This window comes from Saccostrea echinata, unplaced genomic scaffold (genome assembly GCF_033153115.1).
Source record: "Saccostrea echinata isolate AGI-Se365-2 ecotype Australia unplaced genomic scaffold, CSIRO_AGI_Sech_v1 ptg000056l, whole genome shotgun sequence".
Taxonomy (NCBI): domain Eukaryota; kingdom Metazoa; phylum Mollusca; class Bivalvia; order Ostreida; family Ostreidae; genus Saccostrea; species Saccostrea echinata.
In genome coordinates this window covers 3,737,449-3,758,688 of record NW_026889805.1, presented here as the reverse complement: position 1 = coordinate 3,758,688, position 21,240 = coordinate 3,737,449, and the positions used below count along the sequence as shown (strand labels likewise).

The window sequence follows — 21,240 nt, the reverse complement described above, 5'->3', positions numbered from 1 at the left end:
CATAAATTTACTCTAAAACTGAGGAATGCTCTGAGAAATACTTAAAATCTGCTCGGGCGCAGGTCTCTTATCACGAAAAAATTTGATGAAAATTCGCCCTTGCATACTTATTACGTTCTTAACCAGTAAAAGGTATATTTCTACTTCCACTGTTCGGTAATTTACTTTCCAGAATCTCTGTTTAATTGCAATGATGGATTAATAATGTGGCCATGTTTGGAAAGCTATGGGACACGTAGCATTTCTACAATTTTTTTCTAGTCCGGTGCAGTCAAAGGTCATCTTAGCCTCCTATCGATCATACTAATTCCTGTTAATTTATCGAGCTCATCCAAATTCAAGAAAACGAAGTGTGTTCGATCAATGAATTTATTTATAAATACTGAAAACATGTTTTAAAAATATGTCAAATGGTAATCATTTGCATGAAGTACCATTTCAAGATGTAATTGCATTTCATTTTCATTTGTTTTACAATACGTATTCAAAACTACAGGATGGGTTTCTTGATTTCCAAAACAGAATAGTACTGAAATTTTATTTGCATAAATACGCCAATAAAAACTGCATTCAGTTTGTATTTTACAAAGTACTGATGCATGCACAACCGAGAATTACGTGACTAAAGAGTTGGTGGCGGGAAGAGTCCAGGATTTGTTCCACACAGCTCCATGTTGTTACAGTCTGTACACTGATTTGACTGGACCTCACCACATTGACATCCACCATTTTGGCAGCATGCGCAGTCGAACAGATTTATGTTATAGGGACAACGACATCCGGTGAAGGCAGCTGTGAAGTGGTCTACTTCTAAAATATCAATTATATTTACTTTACTTAGAATGCACATCAGCATTTTGTGACAATGATGATTTGCTGTACAAGTAAATTATTTCATTGGCTCATATTGTGAACTGCGTTCATTGTATATACATTGTAAATGTGGTATGAAGAAGGCCCCCAAAAGACTAATGCTTGCACTAATCACTTCTATTAATAAAGTATTATTATTATTATTATTAAATATAAGAGAGAGGTTGCTGCATGGTACTGAGTCATGCGAAAGTCAATATCCATCTACATTCTTCTGTTAACACTCAATGAATGAAATTATATAACAAGGTGTCCATTGGCCACAATGCTTACCTAAGTCACCTTGGCCTTGCTTAAAAAGAAATTATAAAAGACCTTTGCCTTTTTCCCCATGAAATATAGAGACAACGAACAGAAATCAAGTTCAAAAGTCCATTGAAACGATACAAATCGGGAGCAGAGCAAACACGGATTTCTAAATATCATCAGAGGTGGGATCAGGTGCCATTGAAAAGTAAGCATCCCCTGTCGACCGGTCACACCGCCGTGTGCTGTCATGATCGGCCAAACGGAAAAATCCGTTGACAATTCCGTGTTTAGATAGTGACCTTACAATCAAACTTTGATAACGGAATTTTGTTTGCATCTTTGCTGGTGATTTATTTGACTTCACCAGAGGATTGTATATCGTATATCAATATTTCAGCTGTGGCCCTGTTGATCAGCAGAAAGCTTTACCTTCATATTTTTATATAATATCCCCCACTGTTACCCAACCCGAGCCCCTGGAATTTTTATTTGAACAAACTTTAATATTCACCAAATCGGGATGTTTGTATATTGATATGACTATTGTATTCCTTATGTTTTAAATAATAGTTTTGAAGATCTTTTTATATATATTTCATTTTCAAACTTTAACTCATTTTTGTGGTACCACCAAAGCGTGGGGGCCACGATTTGAACAATTTTGATTAACTCTTCATGGGTTGCTGGCATATCAATTAAACTAACTGTGGTCCTGTTGATCTACAAATGATTTTTTTTTAAATATTCCCATGTCAAACTTAGACCCCCTTTATGCCACCAGTTTGAACAAACTTGAGACTTCATTAAGTAGTGATATTTATATATCATGATAAATTTCTGTTCGAGATGAAGATTTTGCACCATATTCCTATATCAAACCTCGTATCTACTAGTCACCATGGGCCCAGGGTTCATGATTTGAACAAAGCTGATAATTTACATTGCACTGTGATTGAATGTCATTATGAATGACTGTAGCACTGTTATCCTTGATAAAAATTTCTTTTAATTTTCTTTCTTTATATTGCTTTATAAAACTTTGACCCTATATCATTGCCCCCTCTCTGGTTCAGTGGTTCTTCGGAAAAAAATTATTTCTAATGACTCAAACATAATTTACAAATTTTAATTATCTTCCAATAAAAATTGGCGTTGCTCTTCATTTGAACAAACTTAATACCTCTAAACAAGTATACATGACATGTATTTTGTGGAAAGTTTCGATCGAAAGAGTCGGCTAAATAGTACTAGCGAAGGATATAAAAATCACAAACAGTCAGACGCCGAACAGATAAATCAAGCCTTTGGCTACGGTTAGCTAAAAAGAGGTCATCTTTTAACTGAAGTTTAAAATAAAGATTATCTGTACTATTTTAAGCTGACCTTGTACGGTTTTGCTCGGTGTCCAGTCGTTAGTAGAGATAGAGGGATCGCAGACTTCCCCTTTGCTGTTTTGGTCTCCACTACGTTGGCACATACCATCAATAAAACAGCTGTTTGGCTGTGTTTAAGAGAAAACATTAGTATATAAGTGGGAAAGGAAAATTTTCCTAGTAGTATATGAAATATTGGAGATAACGAACAGTATTCGAGCTCAAAGCTCAAAAGTTCATTAAACAATACAAATTTTGGAGCAGAGCAAACACGGATTTCAATAGATTTCAATATTGTTGTACAGTACTCTTGAAGTTTCTCCTTCACTACTGATAATATCTTAATATCTGTTAATATCTTTTATATATATATATATATATATATATATATATATATATATATATATATATATATATAATATATATATATATATATGTTGTAAAATGTGCTTAATAAATAGAAAATTAATTTCATTACAACGTGTATTGGTAACGATCCTCTAATAAAACTAATGTCCAAATAACTGTATCTCACTTCCATTCTCAATGACCGTGTAGTGTAGGGTAGCACCGCGAGAATTCCATCGGCATCGAAAGCAAGTTGTTTTACTTGCCTAGATAGCCGAGCGGTCTAGCGCGCTGTTCCTGTACTGCTAGGAGACAGATTCCGTAGGTCGAGAGTTCAACCCTGGGCTGAGGCGGAAGTGGGTATCCTTATAAAAGTGAATTTATATGTGCTTTCTATATATATATATATATATATATATATATATATATATATATATATATATATATATATATATATATATATATATATATATATATATACCCTTACTAACGCACTTCAATAGTACTCATACACCCCAACTGAGACTTAAGTTACACTGAAATAGTTGAAAATAGCGAAAAAAAATTCCAAAGGTCCACAATTTTGAAAGTCCCGGTCTTTCAAATGGCGAAAGAATTTCAGTTCTGTTATGAATTCCGTCAAGGTGTATGCCAAACGATTGTCAAAGTATGAAGACGAAGACCTTGACACTCTTTCAAAATCGATAAAAAGCCTTAAAAGTATATTAAAGAATCGCATTTCACAAATTTAAGCGCAAAATGCAACCCATCTATCCTTCCGTTTTTGGTAAAAAATGTAATAAAAGAATTATAATGAAAACATTATCAATATTTTATGGATTCAGCTTGTAATAATATCGTTTTGCTCAACTGCATTTAAGAAGAACTTTGGACTTAATTCCATATCTGATTTTCCAACTTTTACTCACAGTTTCTTTTCAAAAAATTAGAATTTTTTAAATTGCCCTTTCAGTTTCAAAAAACTTTTACCATTCTAGTGAACGGAAGTGCATGAATTTGATTTACTGTGTCTACCCTGTAAATATTCAACGAAGCCCAAATTTTCAAGCCCCACAAAAATATTCAAGACGTTTAGTCAATCAAATGTGGATTCTCATAAACTCCAATTTGAAATCTCAAAAATTTTCACAATATCAAAAGTTATGATATTTCAACACTTTATACAACATTCTTCACGTTAAGTTTAAGACCAGGCTATTTGACATCATAGACAAATGCTTCTCAATAAAAATGTGACTCTGAAATGTTCATATCATGTGATTAGTCATCTACAGAATAACTTTGTTCAAAAGAATTCTGTTTCCTCACTCTCCGTACTCTAAAGTGGATAAAACAAAGATACAGGAGTTCCTCACTGACAATATCAATGTAATCTAGAAAGGAGTTCCTCACTGACAAGATCAATGTAATCTATAAAGGAATTCCTCGCTGACAATATCAATGTAATCTATAAAGGAGTTCCTCACTGACAATATCTATGTAATCTATAAAGGAGTTCCTCACTGACAATATCTATGTAATCTATAAAGGAGTTCCTCACTGACAATATCTATGTAATCTATAAAGGAGTTCCTCACTGACAATTTCAATATAATCTATAAAGGAGTTCCTCACTGACAAAATCTATGTAATCTATAAAGGTGTTCCTCACTGACAATATCTATGTAATCTTTACAGAAAAGATCTTCCAACAATCTGTTGGGTACTAAATGTCCTTTATTAGCTGATCTGCTTTAATATTATTCTGAAAAAGTATATATATATATATATATATATATATATATATATATATATATATATATATATATATATATCAGAAACTTCTACGTAAGAAGAAGAAGAACTCTTGTTGTGACCTTTAATTCCATGTTTAGATATATCGACGTTTTAACAATTAACAATATATAATTAATTCATATGTCTAATTAATACATCCCAGTGAACTTGAAATGAAATACACCAAAGAGTCTGCCACTTCTTTTTCATATGTCAAACTGACTAAAATGTTAATGGCCATCTAGCAACAAAACTATATGACAAATGGGGTGATTAGCTTTTCTATTGTCAGTTTCCCCTATTTCTTTGGTAATATTTAACTATCACATGTATATGGCGTTGATGTCTCCCAGATGATTCAGTATGCAAGAGTATAGTGTATGTGTGATCAATTTTTAAACCAACGGAGACTCTTCCAAAAGGTTGATGTTACAGGACTTTCAATGTCATGTGAAATAAGCTTTTCGCAAATTCTATGGTCGTTATGATGACCTTTTTTGCAAACACAGCCTATTGTTGTGTTGTATTTTGACTGATATGTTCCATACAAATTGTTAAGCCATTTTTAAAGTACCAATTTTGACTACGGCTTACTTCGTTTATCTGATCACTACAGAGGGCTTATGGTAGGTGTGACCCCGGTCTACAGGGCTACTTACTCCTCTTTGGCACATGATCCCACCTCTGATATTTCCAGAGATCTGTGCTTTCGCCATGTTTACAGGATTTTGTTTACAGGATGTATGAGATAGACATTGTTCGTTATTTTTACCTTTTTCGTTCAGAGTTCAGAATTTACCTGAATAGTTGCATTTTGTGTAAAGACCCTTATGTTGTTTGACTACTCACATTATATTAGTTTGCATTGCTTGGTGTCTGTGTACAGACACCTAGATTAATGAAAAAAAAATTCTGTGTCCAGAAACCTATATTATATGCTCTACACTCGGTGTACAAAACTTGTGATGCTTGACATTTTACATTCTATATGACATGCAGACACTTGTGTTGCTTGACGTTTTACATTCTGTGCACTGACAGATTTCCTGCTTGACATTTTGCATTTCATGCAAAAACACCTCTGCTGCTTGAGATTTAACAATCCCTGCACAGACACCTGTGTTGCTTGACCTTTTACATTTTGTGCTTAGACACCTGGGTTGCTTGACATTTTACATTCTTTATAAAGATATCTGTGCTGCTTGACCTTTCACATTATATACTCATACCGCTGTATTGCTTGTCTAGTTACAATGTTTGTTAAGACACCTCTGTATTTTTTCAATAATAATGTAAATATGGTGTATATACCCCTTATGTTGTAAGACTATTCACATTCTGTTTTTTTTTTCAGTAACATCAGTTCAGTACATAGAGCAGAGACAGGATTCCCCCCTAGTAACTTGCCTTTGAGCTTTTTAAGTGTGTTACTATTTTTAATTCTATATACGCATTCATGTATTACCTCTTTTGTTGTTGATACCAAGGCAACTAAAACTTGGCGTAAAGACTCCTGTGTTGCATAACGTACAATTTTGATTTTATAGTTACTTACATTGTGTGTACAGGCACCTGCTGATGTACATTTCATACAGTAACCATCAGCCACAATAAACAGAGCGTCATGGCTGTAATGATGACCATCTGACGTCACAGAAATCTTAAATCCCTTAACACTGAGACCTGAAAAGAAAATCCAGAGATTACCCACAGATGAAATTATTCATAAACTACTCAACATCGGTGTTTGAACGTTACAGAGATTACCCACAGATGAAATTATTCATAAACTACTCAACATCGGTGTTTGAACGTTACAGAGATTACCCATAGATGAAATTATTCATAAACTACTCAACATCGGTGTTTGAACGTTACAGAGATTACCCACAGATGAAATTATTCATAAACTACTCAACATCGGTGTTTGAACGTTACAGAGATTACCCATAGATGAAATTATTCATAAACTACTCAACATCGGTGTTTGAACGTTACAGAGATTACCCACAGATGAAATTATTCATAAACTACTCAACATCGGTGTTTGAACGTTACAGAGATTACCCATAGATGAAATTATTCATAAACTACTCAACATCGGTGTTTGAACGTTACAGAGATTACCCACAGATGAAATTATTCATAAACTACTCAACATCGGTGTTTGAACGTTACAGAGATTACCCACAGATGAAGTTATTCATAAACTACTCAACATCGGTGTTTGAACGTTACAGAGATTACCCACAGATGAAATTCTTCATAAACTACTCAACATCGGTGTTTGAACGTTACAGAGATTACCCACAGATGAAATTCTTCATAAACTACTCAACATCGGTGTTTGAACGTTACAGAGATTACCCACAGATGAAATTCTTCATAAACTACTCAACATCGGTGTTTGAACGTTACAGAGATTACCCACAGATGAAATTCTTCATAAACTACTCAACATCGGTGTTTGAACGTTACAGAGATTACCCACAGATGAAATTCTTCATAAACTATTCACCATCGGTGTTTGAACGTTACAGAGATTACCCACAGATGAAATTATTCATAAACTACTCACCATCGGTGTTTGAACGTTACAGAGATTACCCACAGATGAAATTATTCATAAACTACTCAACATCGGTGTTTGAACGTTACAGAGATTACCCTCAGATGAAATTACTCATAAACTACTCAACATCGGTGTTTGAACGTTACAGAGATTACCCACAGATGAAATTCTTCATAAACTACTCAACATCGATGTTTGAACGTTACAGAGATTACCCACAGATGAAATTCTTCATAAACTACTCAACATCGGTGTTTGAACGTTACAGAGATTACCCACAGATGAAATTACTCATAAACTACTCAACATCGGTGTTTGAACGTTACAGAGATTACCCACAGATGAAATTATTCATAAACTACTCAACATCGGTGTTTGAACGTTACAGAGATTACCCACAGATGATCGAAATTCTTCATAAACTACTCAACATCGATGTTTGAACGTTACAGAGATTACCCACAGATGATCGAAATTCTTCATAAACTACTCAACATCGGTGTTTGAACGTTACAGAGATTACCCACAGATGATCGAAATTCTTCATAAACTACTCAACATCGGTGTTTGAACGTTACAGAGATTACCCACAGATGATCGAAATTCTTCATAAACTACTCAACATCGGTGTTTGAACGTTACAGAGATTACCCACAGATGATCGAAATTCTTCATAAACTACTCAACATCGGTGTTTGAACGTTACAGAGATTACCCACAGATGATCGAAATTCTTCATAAACTACTCAACATCGGTGTTTGAACGTTACAGAGATTACCCACAGATGATCGAAATTCTTCATAAACTATTCACCATCGGTGTTTGAACGTTACAGAGATTACCCACAGATGAAATTCTTCATAAACTATTCACCATCGGTGTTTGAACGTTACAGAGATTACCCACAGATGAAATTATTCACAAACTATTCACCATCGGTGTTTGAACGTTACAGAGCAATACCTTTCATGACGTTGCTTTCAGGAATCGGACACTGAACCTCTAAAAAGCTGAGGAATTCTCCTCTGTAAGTCACCGCTGGACCGGAGTCTACTGGTCTACCCTTAGATAGCTACAGCAAGCAATGTATACTTGTTTATTAGAAGCAAACAGTCTGTTACAACTTAATCACAATATCACGTACTGGAAAATGTATTCCATGAGAAGAAAGAGAATAAGCTGGTTTTACTTTTCCTAACAATTACAAGGTTTACTTGATTCACTTACATCGACAGGAGTAACCCTGCATGAAAGGTTTGCTGAATCCATGATGTTGTCAACAATGACGTTAGCTTGTCTACAGGGTCTGCTTCTGATGTCACAATTCCCATCTCTAAAAGAAGAAGATGGTCACCATAAAAACATAGAATGTTGATAAAAGTTAACGGACATGTTGAGAATTACGGTAAGTGTTCTTGTTTTAATAGTAACAAACCCTCTGATGCGATGGATTTGTGGGGGAATTCCCACTTGAATAGAACAGTCATCTGATATGTATCCATGGTTACAATGACACCTGCCACTGATGCAGTCTCCATTTAATGAACACTGATTTGGACAACCAAATACTGATGATTTTAACACCGGGTCACCGTTGATGTATTGAATGTTGCTGGGATCTTTGGCAAGCTCATTGTGACAGGCACTGTCAAAGGCGTTCATAGAAGCCAGCCTAAATACTTCTGCTGAATCAGAATACTGTAAAATGCACAATTATCAACTGAATTAAATTATATACATTTAGCTTTACTCTTATTATCAAAGACACTGTTCTTTATGAAATAAGGTATCATTTTTGAAACATCTATCGGGATATAAATACGGGTTGGTCGCGTGATCAAATTCCATAAAGCTCGAAGGGCTTTATGGAAAATTTGATCAAGTACCAACCCGTATTTATATTCCGATAGATGTTTAAAAATGATATCTAATTACTTATATTTACATTTGTGATTTCTTTATAATATATATTTGCCTTAGGACAATCTTTAACGCATGACATGTTTTATTTTTCAAAACTCAACGGCACAAGTTTGATCCATTGAATGCGCGTCAACCCCTTATGACGTCACTGAGAAATTACGTCGAACATTTGTTGCAAATGTAAATATTTCTTGTTCAGAACGTATATATAGCAGTGAAATAGATGTGCTACAAATGCGATTGATGTCCTTTTAGTCACAGAGATAGTCATGTGATAGTATTTTCACCTTTATATCCTCAACACATCCGCCCATGATGTCATTTAGGATACCTGTGTGATGACATTGGTTATACAGAGATGACGTCATAATAGAGTGTTTACAGGAATCCTGGGCCTGACTCTCTGTGATCCCACTCGGTGTTGGAAACGAAGCATCCGCGTTTCTCTTCAGCCTTCCTGTAATTCGAATGGATTTCCTTGTTCTCTAACTGATATCATAACTGATCAATGTGAAATATTTCTTGGGTATCAAAGAATGCCATTTTACATTTAAGAAGGTTATTAGATATCTGGCCTGTTATTATATTCTTATGAAGCAGAATTTAGAAAAACTCTTGCTGTGGCCTCCAATTAGATATTTAGATGTATCGACAACCTTTTATCAATTAACGATAATTACTTTCATTTCAATGATGACTGATTTATCCCAATGAACTCGAAATAAAAGATACCCCAGAGCCTGCCACATCTTTTTTTTTTAAATTTGGATGTTTCACTGACTATAGATGTCAATCAAACAACTTAACTTTATGACCAAGGGACGAATTCTGCTTTTCCATAGTCAACTTTTAATATTAAATAATATACTTTTATCACCTGCAAGTGATGTTTATGTCTCCCAACTAATTTTGTACGCAAAAGCATGCTCTGAGAACGATCAATTTTTAAATCAAGGCAATCTACTGACAAATAAATTGATGTTACAGGGCTTTTAATAATCTCGTTCAAAGTCAGCATTTCGCTAACATTCTATGGAATATATGGAGATAACGAACATTATTCAAGCTCAAAAGTCTATTAAACAATACAAATTTTGGAGCAGAGCAAACACGGACCTCTAGAACATCAGAGGTGGGATCAGGTGCCATAGAGGAGTGAACATCCCCTGCCGACCGGTCACACCCGCCATGTCAATAACTTACCTCGCTTTAGAAATTGTTCCTACTTAGAGCATGCTCTTGCGTATCGAATCAACTGAGAGATATAAACCCCGTATGCAGGTGATGAAGTTATATTGCTACATAAGTAAGGGTAGTTGACGATTGAAAAGTTAAAGTCACATAAAGCTATCATAAGTTATCATAAAGCTTAATTGTTAGATTACCATTAACGTCTTTTTCAAGTAAAATATCCAGATATGTTGTCTCAGTTGTCTCAGACTCCGTGGTATCTTTTATTTTAAGCTCACCGGGATATATCGTATCGACATAAGAATGGAAATAACCATTGTTAATTGACAATAAGTCGTCGATATATCTAAATGTCGAGTTGAAGGCCACAGCAAGTGTTTTGAAGTTTTAAGGACCTTGTTTGCAAAAACAAACTATCACAGTGTAGAATTTCTGCAGATATGTTTCGTAAGTATTAGGCCATTGTTTTTATGTTAATTTTGACTGATGATTACCCCGTCTACCAGATCAATTCAGGGGGCTCACGGCAGGTTTGTCCAGTCGATATACTTACTCCTCCCGGGCACCTGAATCCACCTCTTATGTTTCCAGAGGTCCGATTTTTTTTGCCCTGTTCACGTTTAGTATTGTTTACAGGATTCGTTAGATTAGTCAAAGTTCGTTATCTTTTTCATAGTCATTAGAGTCACAATATATCACGACTTTCATCATGCGGGATGATTTGAGGCATATATGTTCTTATAAATACTGTTGATACTTGTGTCAACGTAAAGTAGAGAAGTTCAATATTTCAAATGGAAAGCTTTTCATCACTGAGCCCTTATACCATAATTATTTATTAATACAACGGTCCTATAAGAAATCAGAAAAAATATCTACAGTAGCAATTTACACAGAAAAACTATTCAGCGAGAAAATGTAGCTTTTATTTTAGGTCATGAGAAACACATGTTTAAGCCCACCAATTGCAATGTAAAATACTTGAAATACTGTAAATCACGTTTTATTCGTAGGAACTTTATTTTTATAATGCGAGACCGTGTGCTTGCGAAAATTTCGTTTTCATTTTATTTGTATAATTAAAGACTATGTACAGTAGTCATAAAGTGATTATTCCATGATACATTAAATCATTCTAATTATTTATCTTCTTAGAAATATGACACATTCACATTGCCGATCAATGTGTTAGTTGTGGACTATTTAGATCTTAGTGCAATAACTTTAGTTCATCATTAAAGCTCATAAGTCTTATATTGGACTGTTGCATTTTAAACAACTAGAACAAAGGAATGACGTCATTAAAACCTATGGACAGTGATACACATTCAAACCTATGGACAGTGATACACATTCAAACCTATGGACAGTGCCTATGGACAGTGATACGCTTACTTGCGACCATCCTGGGATCCATGACGATGTCTCTATCAGGGTAATGGTCGGTGTAGGAGCGTACTGACCGACGAGGATGTTTATTCTTGCCACTTATGACTGACCCATCTTTAGCCTACAATCAATAAGTAAGGAACTGCTGAATCGATTCTGTTTGGTGGTGAATTAGTTATGGTTTGGGATTGTATTTTCTATGTCTGTTATAGCTGAATCTGATCACAGTTACAAGTAGTATAGAGAACACAGAATTCTTTCTGCAAATATTCTGCCTCATTTCGGCAATCATTCTTTTGGACAAAGTGTAGTGTTCATGGATGACGATGCTAGACCACATTGTGCTCCTGCTCTACAGACTTGTTGCATTTAGAGTCAGTTGTGACACTACGATGGTCTGCTCGAAGTTCACATTTAAACCCTATTGAGCACATTTTGGGACGTCATGCTCATTAAGTTGTCAAATAAAACAACCAATTTATTCAATAGATCTAGATGAACTGAGTCATCAATACATCAGGAATAGCAAGCTTTACCACAATATCAAATTCAACATTTGATCAGAGAAGATGCTTAATGTCCACAAGTTGTATGAACAGAAGTTAAAATAAGATACCGATAAACATTGTTCAATGTAAAGATTATAACATGTTATTCTTATTTAACTGTACTTCATTCATAATAAACTTTTAAATTAATTGATAGAGACATAATTATTCATTGTATACTTTTCTCAAAATTCTCACGTCTTCTTATCTTCGGAATAAAATGACACTGAATAATTTACTGATCAGTGTTTTTAGGTTTTAGAGACCAGATGATGTTATCAAAAATTAAATCAAACATGAGAACTTTTATCATTATACTTTAGCTAAAAGAAAAAGGTTGTTGTTGCATTACTTTTTATCATGTGTATATCTTTTATTTCTCCTGTATATTTTTTCATGAAAATTGACACTCCTTACCTTGCTGGGATTAATGGCGCCATTGCCAACTTTGGTGCAGTCCACTGCGCCTTGTTTACAGGAACAATATTCAAATTTAGGTGCTAAATGCTGTTCGTATTTAGGAATCTGGTAAAACATGCTACTGCCAGTCGGAAGACTAGAAAACACAAAATTACGAGCATATTTCACATTAAGTAAATATCTTTGTCTATTTTACATATGTCCTATTTTGAGTGTTAATGTGCTTTATGGACGAATATCAATGAGAATGATAACATGAAGGTATACGATATAAACAAAAATTTACGCCCAGCTCCTTGCAAAATCTGCAATTTTGTTGAGGGTATATGTTCGTCCATCCCCTCCTCTGAAAGCGTCTCCAGGTAAACCATTCCAGTTTCCACAAAGCCCTTCACTCCCTCCAAAGTCATCTGGGGGTGCCTGAATATCTACATTCATAACAGGGAGGCGCTCCTTATGGGTACGCCCACCCGAAATATAGGTCTTCACCTCAAGTCTCGCTCCCGACGGGAAATTAATCTAAATACATGGTTCTGGATAGGATTATAAAAACTATTGCAACAAACTACAATGCAAATATTGCGCGATTAAAGTGGGCAAAAATTTAATTGCTTACATAGAACTTTTTTCCAGTTTTATCCCTGCTAACAGTGGTTCCCTCCAGAGGGTGTCCGGAGGGATAAGACACTGACGGGGCTTCAACAACGCCAGCTCTCTTCTCACACATATCCACCTCCACAATGTCGTTTCCCTCGCGCGCAGTGATTGCACAGATACAAGGATGGTAGCTTCCACATGGCCAAGTTCGCAACTGAACCTGTTTATATTTATGTTAAATTCAAAGTGGGTAAAAATTGAAGGAAGAGATTTTAAGTAATCAAAAAAGAGCTATAGGCACTTAGAAATCATCACTGAATTACCTCAAATGGTCTTTTTTGGTTCTGAAATTTGTACAGAACGAAATCTCCCACTTCATAAACATTATAATTCCTGAAATTGTTTCAAACATGTTACACTAGTCGCACTATTCAATGTTAACATCGTTAAAAATATTAATTAAAAAATCTATATCATTCTATTTAAACATATACATTTCTGTAAGTAAAACCTCAATACATTCTGGCAAAAAGAGAAACTATGTAGGTGATACTGCAATCATTATCTCAAAATTTACTATGTACATGTATATAAAACTATAGGGGCCATAACACACGTATATTGTGAAATCACGACTGTTCGTGGGGGTGTAATTTTCGTTGTTCTCGTGGTATGAAGAGAGGCCCACGCATTCATGTACTTCCTCCACGAAATGTTAAAATTTTAAATTACAGTCTCCTGTTTGACTTCAATAACAAAACCGAATCCACACAAATCAATATTTTGCCCTCAGATAACAAGAACTTGCCTCCTCCAAAATAACTTAACACACGAATTAAAACACGTTTTTTAAATCAACAATATATCACTCATCAAACAGGGGGCACAATAGGGGGTACAATAACTCACTTTTTATAATCAAATCCAGAAAAATGGGGATCTCCCCAAGGAAGACAATGTCCGTGGTCTTTATCCGTTGTACCAATCTGAAAATAGTCATCATAGCTTCCAAATTACAAGAAAAAACAGCATTATATATGGACATTCTTCCATGAAAAAAAATTGTTTAAAAGTCTTTTAAGTTATATTTAGAGTACGAGTTTTCTACTGTATCGGATATACAGGGCGGGGCTTAAGGCGAGAGCGATAGCTCGAACCGGGCCCCGCCCTGTATCGGAGCGCCTTGTATCTCCGATACAGTAGGAAACGAGTATTCTAAACGATTTGTGACATGACCTTTCTTATGACCTCGCTAATTTACATGTGTATTTATCTCTCAACCAATCAGATGATTTTGCAGAAAGTTGATTTAGTACCCCATTTTTAGCAATCGCAACTGAAATGCCGAGTAAGGTGGACGTGCAGGTATCTATAAATTCAAATAATTATGAGATGCATTATATAATGTGTTTCCCCAAAATTTAATTTATATTTGATTGCTTAAGTTTTCTTCCTTTCTATTTAGCTCTTGCTGACTTTTTTAAATCTAAGCTACGAATTTAGTGCAAAGCATTTTGATACATAAGAAGCATATATGGGAAAATCTTTCAGGGAGGTCGTATTCTGGGAGAAATGTCCGACAATGTCATCGACCGGTTGTCATACATGTGTATACAAAATTCTTGGCTCCAAATTGAAATAAACAGATGTAAGAAAGGGGGCATATTACCTTCATATTTGAAACAAAATGTAGAGGAACCAAAGAAAGATCCAGCACTCACTCGCGCGCGTCGGTATCTCCCCCCCCCCCTTTTCGATTTTTTTTCTTTTTTGGCTTTCGTAAATTACGTTTGCTAAACTTGTATACACTTTTAATTCATCAACACGAAACGATCACGCACATATAGTGTCATGCCTAATTATGAATCTACCCCCAACGAAACTCCCGATTTTCCAGTTTGGACATTTATTTTTTCGAAGAAAACCATTTGTGTACTGCCCCCACTCTCTCCTGTCTAAAATTTTTGATCCGCCATTGGTAACTTTACTTTGTAAAATTCTATTCTAAATTTATCTCAAATTTTGAATAAATACTAATAGCGCTATCATGCGATTTGATTGATTCTTATGTCTATATCATTTAAAATACGGATTCAGTTTTCCGTCATCGCTAAAAATAAACCGTATTGTATCGTTGATATTTTTCAGATACAGTATAGTTTCTGCTCATTTGCATAAGAAACGCCCACTAAAAGTGTTCTGTATCGCAGTTATTGTACGGCTGACTTCAAAGGAAAACTCGCAGGGTCATGTCACAAAAATGCTTTGTAGATTGATATACTGGATTTTTATGTAGTTGTTTTGTGACATGACCCGGCGAGTTTTCCTTTGAAGTCAGCCGTACAATAACTGCGATACAGAACACTTTTAGCGGGCGTTTCTTATGCAAATGAGCAGAAACTGTACTGTATCTGAAAAATATCAACGATACAGTACGGTTTATTTTTAGCGATGACGGAAAACTGAATCCGTATCTTAAATGATGTAGACATAAGAATCAATCAAATCGCATGATAGCGCTGTTAGTATTTATTCAAAATTTGAGATGAATTAAGAACAGAATTTTACAAAGTAAAGTTACAAGTGGCGGATTCAAAAATTTTAGAAAGGAGGGAGTGGGGGCAGTACACAAATGGTTTTCTTCGGAAAAAAAATGTCCAAACTGGAAAATTGGGAGTTTCGTGGGGGGGGGGGGTTAGATTCATAATCAGGCCTGACACTATATGTGCGTGACCGTTTCGTGTTGATAAATTAAAAGTGTATACAAGTTTAGCAAACATAATTTACGAAAGCTCCCCCCCCCCAAAAAAAAAATTCGAAAAGGGGGGGGGGTACCGACGCGTGCGAGTGAGTGCTGGATCTGCCTTGGTTCCTCTACATTTTGTTTCAAATATGAAGGTAATATGCCCCCTTTCTAACATCTGTTTATTTCAATTTGGAGCCAATAATTTTGTACACACATGTATGACGACCGGTCGATGACATTGTCTTACATTTCTCTCAGAATACGACCTCCCCGAAACATTTTTGCTTCAAATACATTCCCATATATGATTCTTATGTATCAAAATGTTTTGCACTAAATTCGTAGCTTAGATTTAAAAAAAAATCAGCAAGAGCTAAAAGAAAGGAAAAAACCCTAAGCAATCAAATAAAAATTAAATTTTGGGAAAACACATTATATAATGCATCTCATAATTTGATGCACGTCCACCTCACTCGGCATTTCAGTTGTGATTGCTAAAAATGGGGTACTAAATCAACTTTCTGCAAAATCATCTGATTGGTTGAGAGATATATACCCATGTAAATTAGCGAGGTCATAAGAAAGGTCATGTCACAAGTCATTTAGAATACTCGTTTCCTACTGTATCGGAGATACAGGGCGGGGCCCGGCTCGAGCTATCGCTCTCGCCTTAAGCCCCGCCCTGTATCTCCGATACAGTAGGAAACTCGTACTCTTAATATAACTTAAATGTTATTTCGTCTCTTTTTATTCTCAGAAATGTTCTGGAGTGTATTCTTCCGAACTGAGTTTGCGACATTCCTATACACACGTACTGTAATAGGGGTAGCTGTGTAATTTTTCCACATAGGGTGCGTGAAGTCCAAAATGGGTTTAAATCCCACTTCGTGGATATGGTTGTGGTCTTTGATGAAATCTCTGGTGGCTTTGACTTTGAAAAAAGTGGAATACAGCCCTGTGACATTGTCAAGCTTAAGGTCAAGATGACATCCCGAGAGTGAAGCGTCTGAAGACATATTAGTGCATTTAAGATCCATTTCATTTCATAGCGTGGAGTAATGGATGTCGAAGGTTTTACACATTTAAAATATGCATTTACATAAATATATTCATATATCTTATCTATGATATACATATTGATTAGAATACACGTATATATTATAAATAAATGAAAATTTCAGAAACATTCCACAAATAATGTTTACCTGCTGGATTACGCAACCCCTTTAGATTTACAGTCAGTTTACAGTCATCAGGAAACAAGCTCTTACAGGGTATTGGTATGGTGGACTCTACCTTCACTGTCTTCTCCGGGCCCCCTTCATCCACATTGATTCTGTCCGGATTCATCTGCCAAACAAGAGACGAAGTATGGCAGGATTTTAAGGAGTTTTTTAAAGAAGAATTTATCAGTTTAAAGTTACATACGTTAGATTTGGTATTGCTTACCCTAATTCCACACCAGTAACCGTTACTACTGAGCGAGTCACTACTGATACTCGGACCACGTGACGGGTGGAAAGAGGATACCACACACTTCAGCTGTAGCCAAAAAAAGAGCATTGCAAGTAAAGAAATTATGTGTCCTGTTATCGCATTTTAAGGATGAAGAACTATTGCAAGGAAAGGAATTATATGTCATCTGCAATTCACATTTAGAATACGACTTGAAGAGCTACATAGTTATCTAAAGATGTTTTCATCGGAAATATTTAGAATAAAATGAGCTACAGATCATTCATCTGGAGATTTTTTTTTGGGCTTTTTCTAATTTCTGTGCTTGAATAGGACAAAAACTGTAGTGTTATAAGATAAAACATACTTTGTCTGCAACACCAACATTTATAGGACACGACAAAAGCTATGCAGAAGAGTGGTAAATAAAACATGCTCATAACTTGCATCTAGATTTGAAAAAAAAATGTTGGACTCGGACATGATTTTATCTAAAATTTAAAGACGGGTCAAGACCAAGGTGAAGGCCACAGAGTGAGGATTAACAGAAATAACAAACTATATGGATATTAGATCCCTTATTCTTTCTGTTAAAATACTAGTATGTTGACAGTATTCTTTTAACAGTTAAAAAAAATAGTCACAGAATAAGTGTTCTGTTACTCCCTTACAACATCTGCTGACTAATGATCGAATCACTATTAAACATGAAATCTATCATATATCAGGAATTAGAAAAAATATCGGCAATAATTTTTAATGTCATTTGCAAATTAGTCATGCTAAGAACCATTTTTATTTAAAAGTATGGCAAAGGTCAAGTTTAAGATAACATTTTTATAATAAACTCCTTTTTAAAAACACTACTCTAAATGCATATAAAGCGTAAGCAATAGACAGGCAGACAAGGGATCTTAAATCCCCAGTTAGGAGGTAACCATAAAACCACGATTTTTGCATTTCTTATGGTTTTCTTTAAAAGATAAATTTTACCTGTCGGCGTCACAGAATACCTCTTTTCCAAGATGTCCCTGGAGTTTCATCGCGTCAAGGTAAGCAGTTCTAGAATCCCCAGTCAAAATCATCTCCAATGGATGTGTTGCGTTCTTTTTGAGCGCTTTACCATCTACCGTCCAAGTCACTTTGAATCCAACATCAGGTTGACCTACTGGGTAGTTGATCCTACAGGGAAAACGAACTTCCTTTGTAGGAGTTACCTCAGGATTTTTCAGGACTGGCAAACTGGTCATTTTGGGATAAAGATCTTTTTTAAAGAGAGAAAGAATAAGGTAATTTTATGAAGAACATCAATGAATATCTGGAGAATCTGGTTCTTCTTTCAGTAACACCCTACCGGGACAGCTGCCGCCTACGGATGGTAGACCTCCAACGTTGCAAACTTTCTTGTTGCCTGGAAGAAAATGACGATGGGATGAAAAGGAGATTAAACTACACTGTAGAGTTTCAATGGTTGATATTAAAAGGAATCAACAAAGAAGAGTTATTCTGGGCTACTTAATGAAACCATCTCACCTGCACAATAAGCCATGGCGCATGCTGGAACAGTCTGGAGGTAGTAGACGTAAAAACTGCCACAATTCTTCACCTGGATGTCTAGAGAGAAATCACAACAGCTTTGACTAGAACTACCATAGATATTGGAGCAGGCCTTCCTGTGGACAATACCGTCAGCCTGGGAGGGATGGGAACCCTGCATCCACAGAGGGAAATGGGTCCCGCAGTGGTACTGAGTCACACAAGAAGTGGGCATCTCATCATTGTTATCAAACGTATACCATCCGGCCTGTAATCCGTTATCACATTGAAGATGATCCGTTGGCTCCGGTTGGAACTGGCTGCTCCTGTGTGGCTCAAGGAGAGTTCCGTGGTGTAGGCAAGGATCTTGTGCAAAAACTGTAAATTATTCAATGTTGATGGGATACAACAGCAATAATATAAATGTACTTCTGGGAACTCATTAGTTAATAACCTTCTTGACTATTCCATTTCTTCAAAAGTCTTGATTGAAGAGGAGGATTCTCATTTCAAGCAATAAAATAAAATTTCTATAAAGAACAGATAAACTATAATATATAGGTTTGAGTTATTTCAGTTGAATTAATCTTGCAGTGACACTGTCAAAATTATCATTGCTACATTAATATAGCAATAATAATAAATTCTCATTTATTCATCTACTGTAAAAGGTTTTAAATAAATAAGATAGAAAAAAAAGAACAAAAAAACAAAAAAAAACAAAAAACAAAAAAAAAAAAAAACAAAAACAAAATCTTGCATAAGAATATTTTTTTCAGTGATTTTACAAAAGGAAACACCATACCTAGTGTTATGCTTAATGCCAACAAAATTATTCCCATTCCTGTAATTAAGTCCAACAAACCTCTACGAAAAAGAGCGACTGTAACTAGTAGCCACTACGTAAGAGAATTTAAATATTGTCCATATGATCAGAATTACTGGGATTTTAGACATTTAATAAATTCAAAAGAGGCCAGCGACGAAATTGTGGAATGGAATTTATTAGTAATAAAACTGGACAATGACCTAAAATTTTCAAGACAAACGATTACTGGCGATCGGGGTCGAAGTTTAAAATGTTTAGTTGTTGCCCGTCTGATTCTTTCATTTGTTGTCAAGATCGAGACTCATACATTTGCCATGCGGTATTTCGAATAATCTTTTGTTTGTTGTCATTGTTTATACCCAGAAGAAACCACAATTTAATTATATGTCTATTTCAATAAATCTTGGAACACCAAGAAACATAATTCTGTATGTCACTTTTTGATTTCAATGAACGTTGCTGCCATGGTTACTGCAGAAAAGAAATTTCTTTAAAATTCTTTCAGGAAGCTACTTCTCTTGCAGGATTTGTCCAAGTTCAACAAGCTTGTTACACAGATTTAATATACACACAGATACACAACTCTATGTATCTTTTTTTTAAAAAAAAAAAATGACGAGTATATATAGTTGGAATGGTTAATGAAAATATAATGATCATAATTTTGTATATAAGTAGACTATACAAGTGTTCATAATTCCATTTATCTGGCTTTTTTTTTTGGTAACCTAGATGCTCCAATGAAACAGTCCGAGCAGAGCAAACATGGATCTCTGGGGAAAAAAATCAGAGAAGGGATCTGGTGCCATGGAAAAGTAAGCATCCCCTGTTGATAGAACACACACAACACACACACCGTTAACCTGTAATAGGAGAAATCCGTAATCAATATACAGTATGAAAATAATGGCCTAACAATTGTTTGAAAGACGTCAGACACCATTCGACCTGACGAAAGATTGTATTTGGAAACAATGTCACTGTATCGATCATAAAAATGTTGACTTTAAAAGGTATGTAGATGCCCTTGTGTCATCAACTTATTAGTCAGTAGTCTGCCTCGTTTAAAGTGAACAGTAAAATGGAACAATTATAGATTTTACTGTCAGGCTCTAAAATTGTATAAGCAGTTTTTTTTCTGGTTACCTTCCATTCTGCGTATGTTTGAGTGTGAATGGTCAAAGTTAATATACCGGTATACAACATAAGTAAGACGATATCCCCACAGTATCCTCTTGATTCTTAATTTCACAAACTTGTACCTCTGTGTGCCATAGATACATTAAGTGATTTAGTTATTTTAATACTAAATTACTATATCACTTGAATGTTAAGTTATTAATCAAATGTGCAATTATGACGATCAGGTGAAAACTTATCACCATTCTTATTT

At 35.2% G+C, this 21,240-nt stretch overlaps 1 protein-coding gene across 1 annotated transcript; it reads right to left on the bottom strand.

Moving 5' to 3' along the window:
- Nucleotides 1-540: 540 nt before the first annotated feature.
- LOC133173806 (von Willebrand factor D and EGF domain-containing protein-like) lies at nucleotides 541-19,860 on the bottom strand. The gene is made up of 20 exons (XM_061308852.1): nucleotides 19,824-19,860; nucleotides 19,016-19,396; nucleotides 18,837-18,893; nucleotides 18,496-18,746; nucleotides 17,477-17,569; nucleotides 17,233-17,377; nucleotides 16,843-17,033; nucleotides 14,191-14,267; nucleotides 13,605-13,674; nucleotides 13,301-13,501; nucleotides 12,971-13,203; nucleotides 12,682-12,820; nucleotides 11,723-11,837; nucleotides 9,424-9,593; nucleotides 8,649-8,911; nucleotides 8,441-8,546; nucleotides 8,177-8,285; nucleotides 6,196-6,323; nucleotides 2,506-2,623; nucleotides 541-810 (listed from the first exon to the last, which is right to left on the bottom strand). Exons 1-20 carry the CDS (start codon nucleotides 19,858-19,860, stop codon nucleotides 623-625), a joined length of 3,072 nt encoding a protein of 1,023 aa, XP_061164836.1. The 3' UTR covers nucleotides 541-622.
- Between the last annotated feature and the right edge of the window lie 1,380 nt (nucleotides 19,861-21,240).

Coding starts and splice junctions, on each gene's coding strand:
- LOC133173806 (XM_061308852.1), bottom strand. CDS start 19,860: ATGGGAATAATTTTGTTGGCATTAAGCATAACACTAG. Junction 18,747..18,836: donor CGTAGGCGGCAGCTGTCCCG/GTAGGGTGTTAC, acceptor TCTTTAAAAAAG/ATCTTTATCCCAAAATGACC. Junction 8,547..8,648: donor CAAATCCATCGCATCAGAGG/GTTTGTTACTAT, acceptor TTCTTCTTTTAG/AGATGGGAATTGTGACATCA.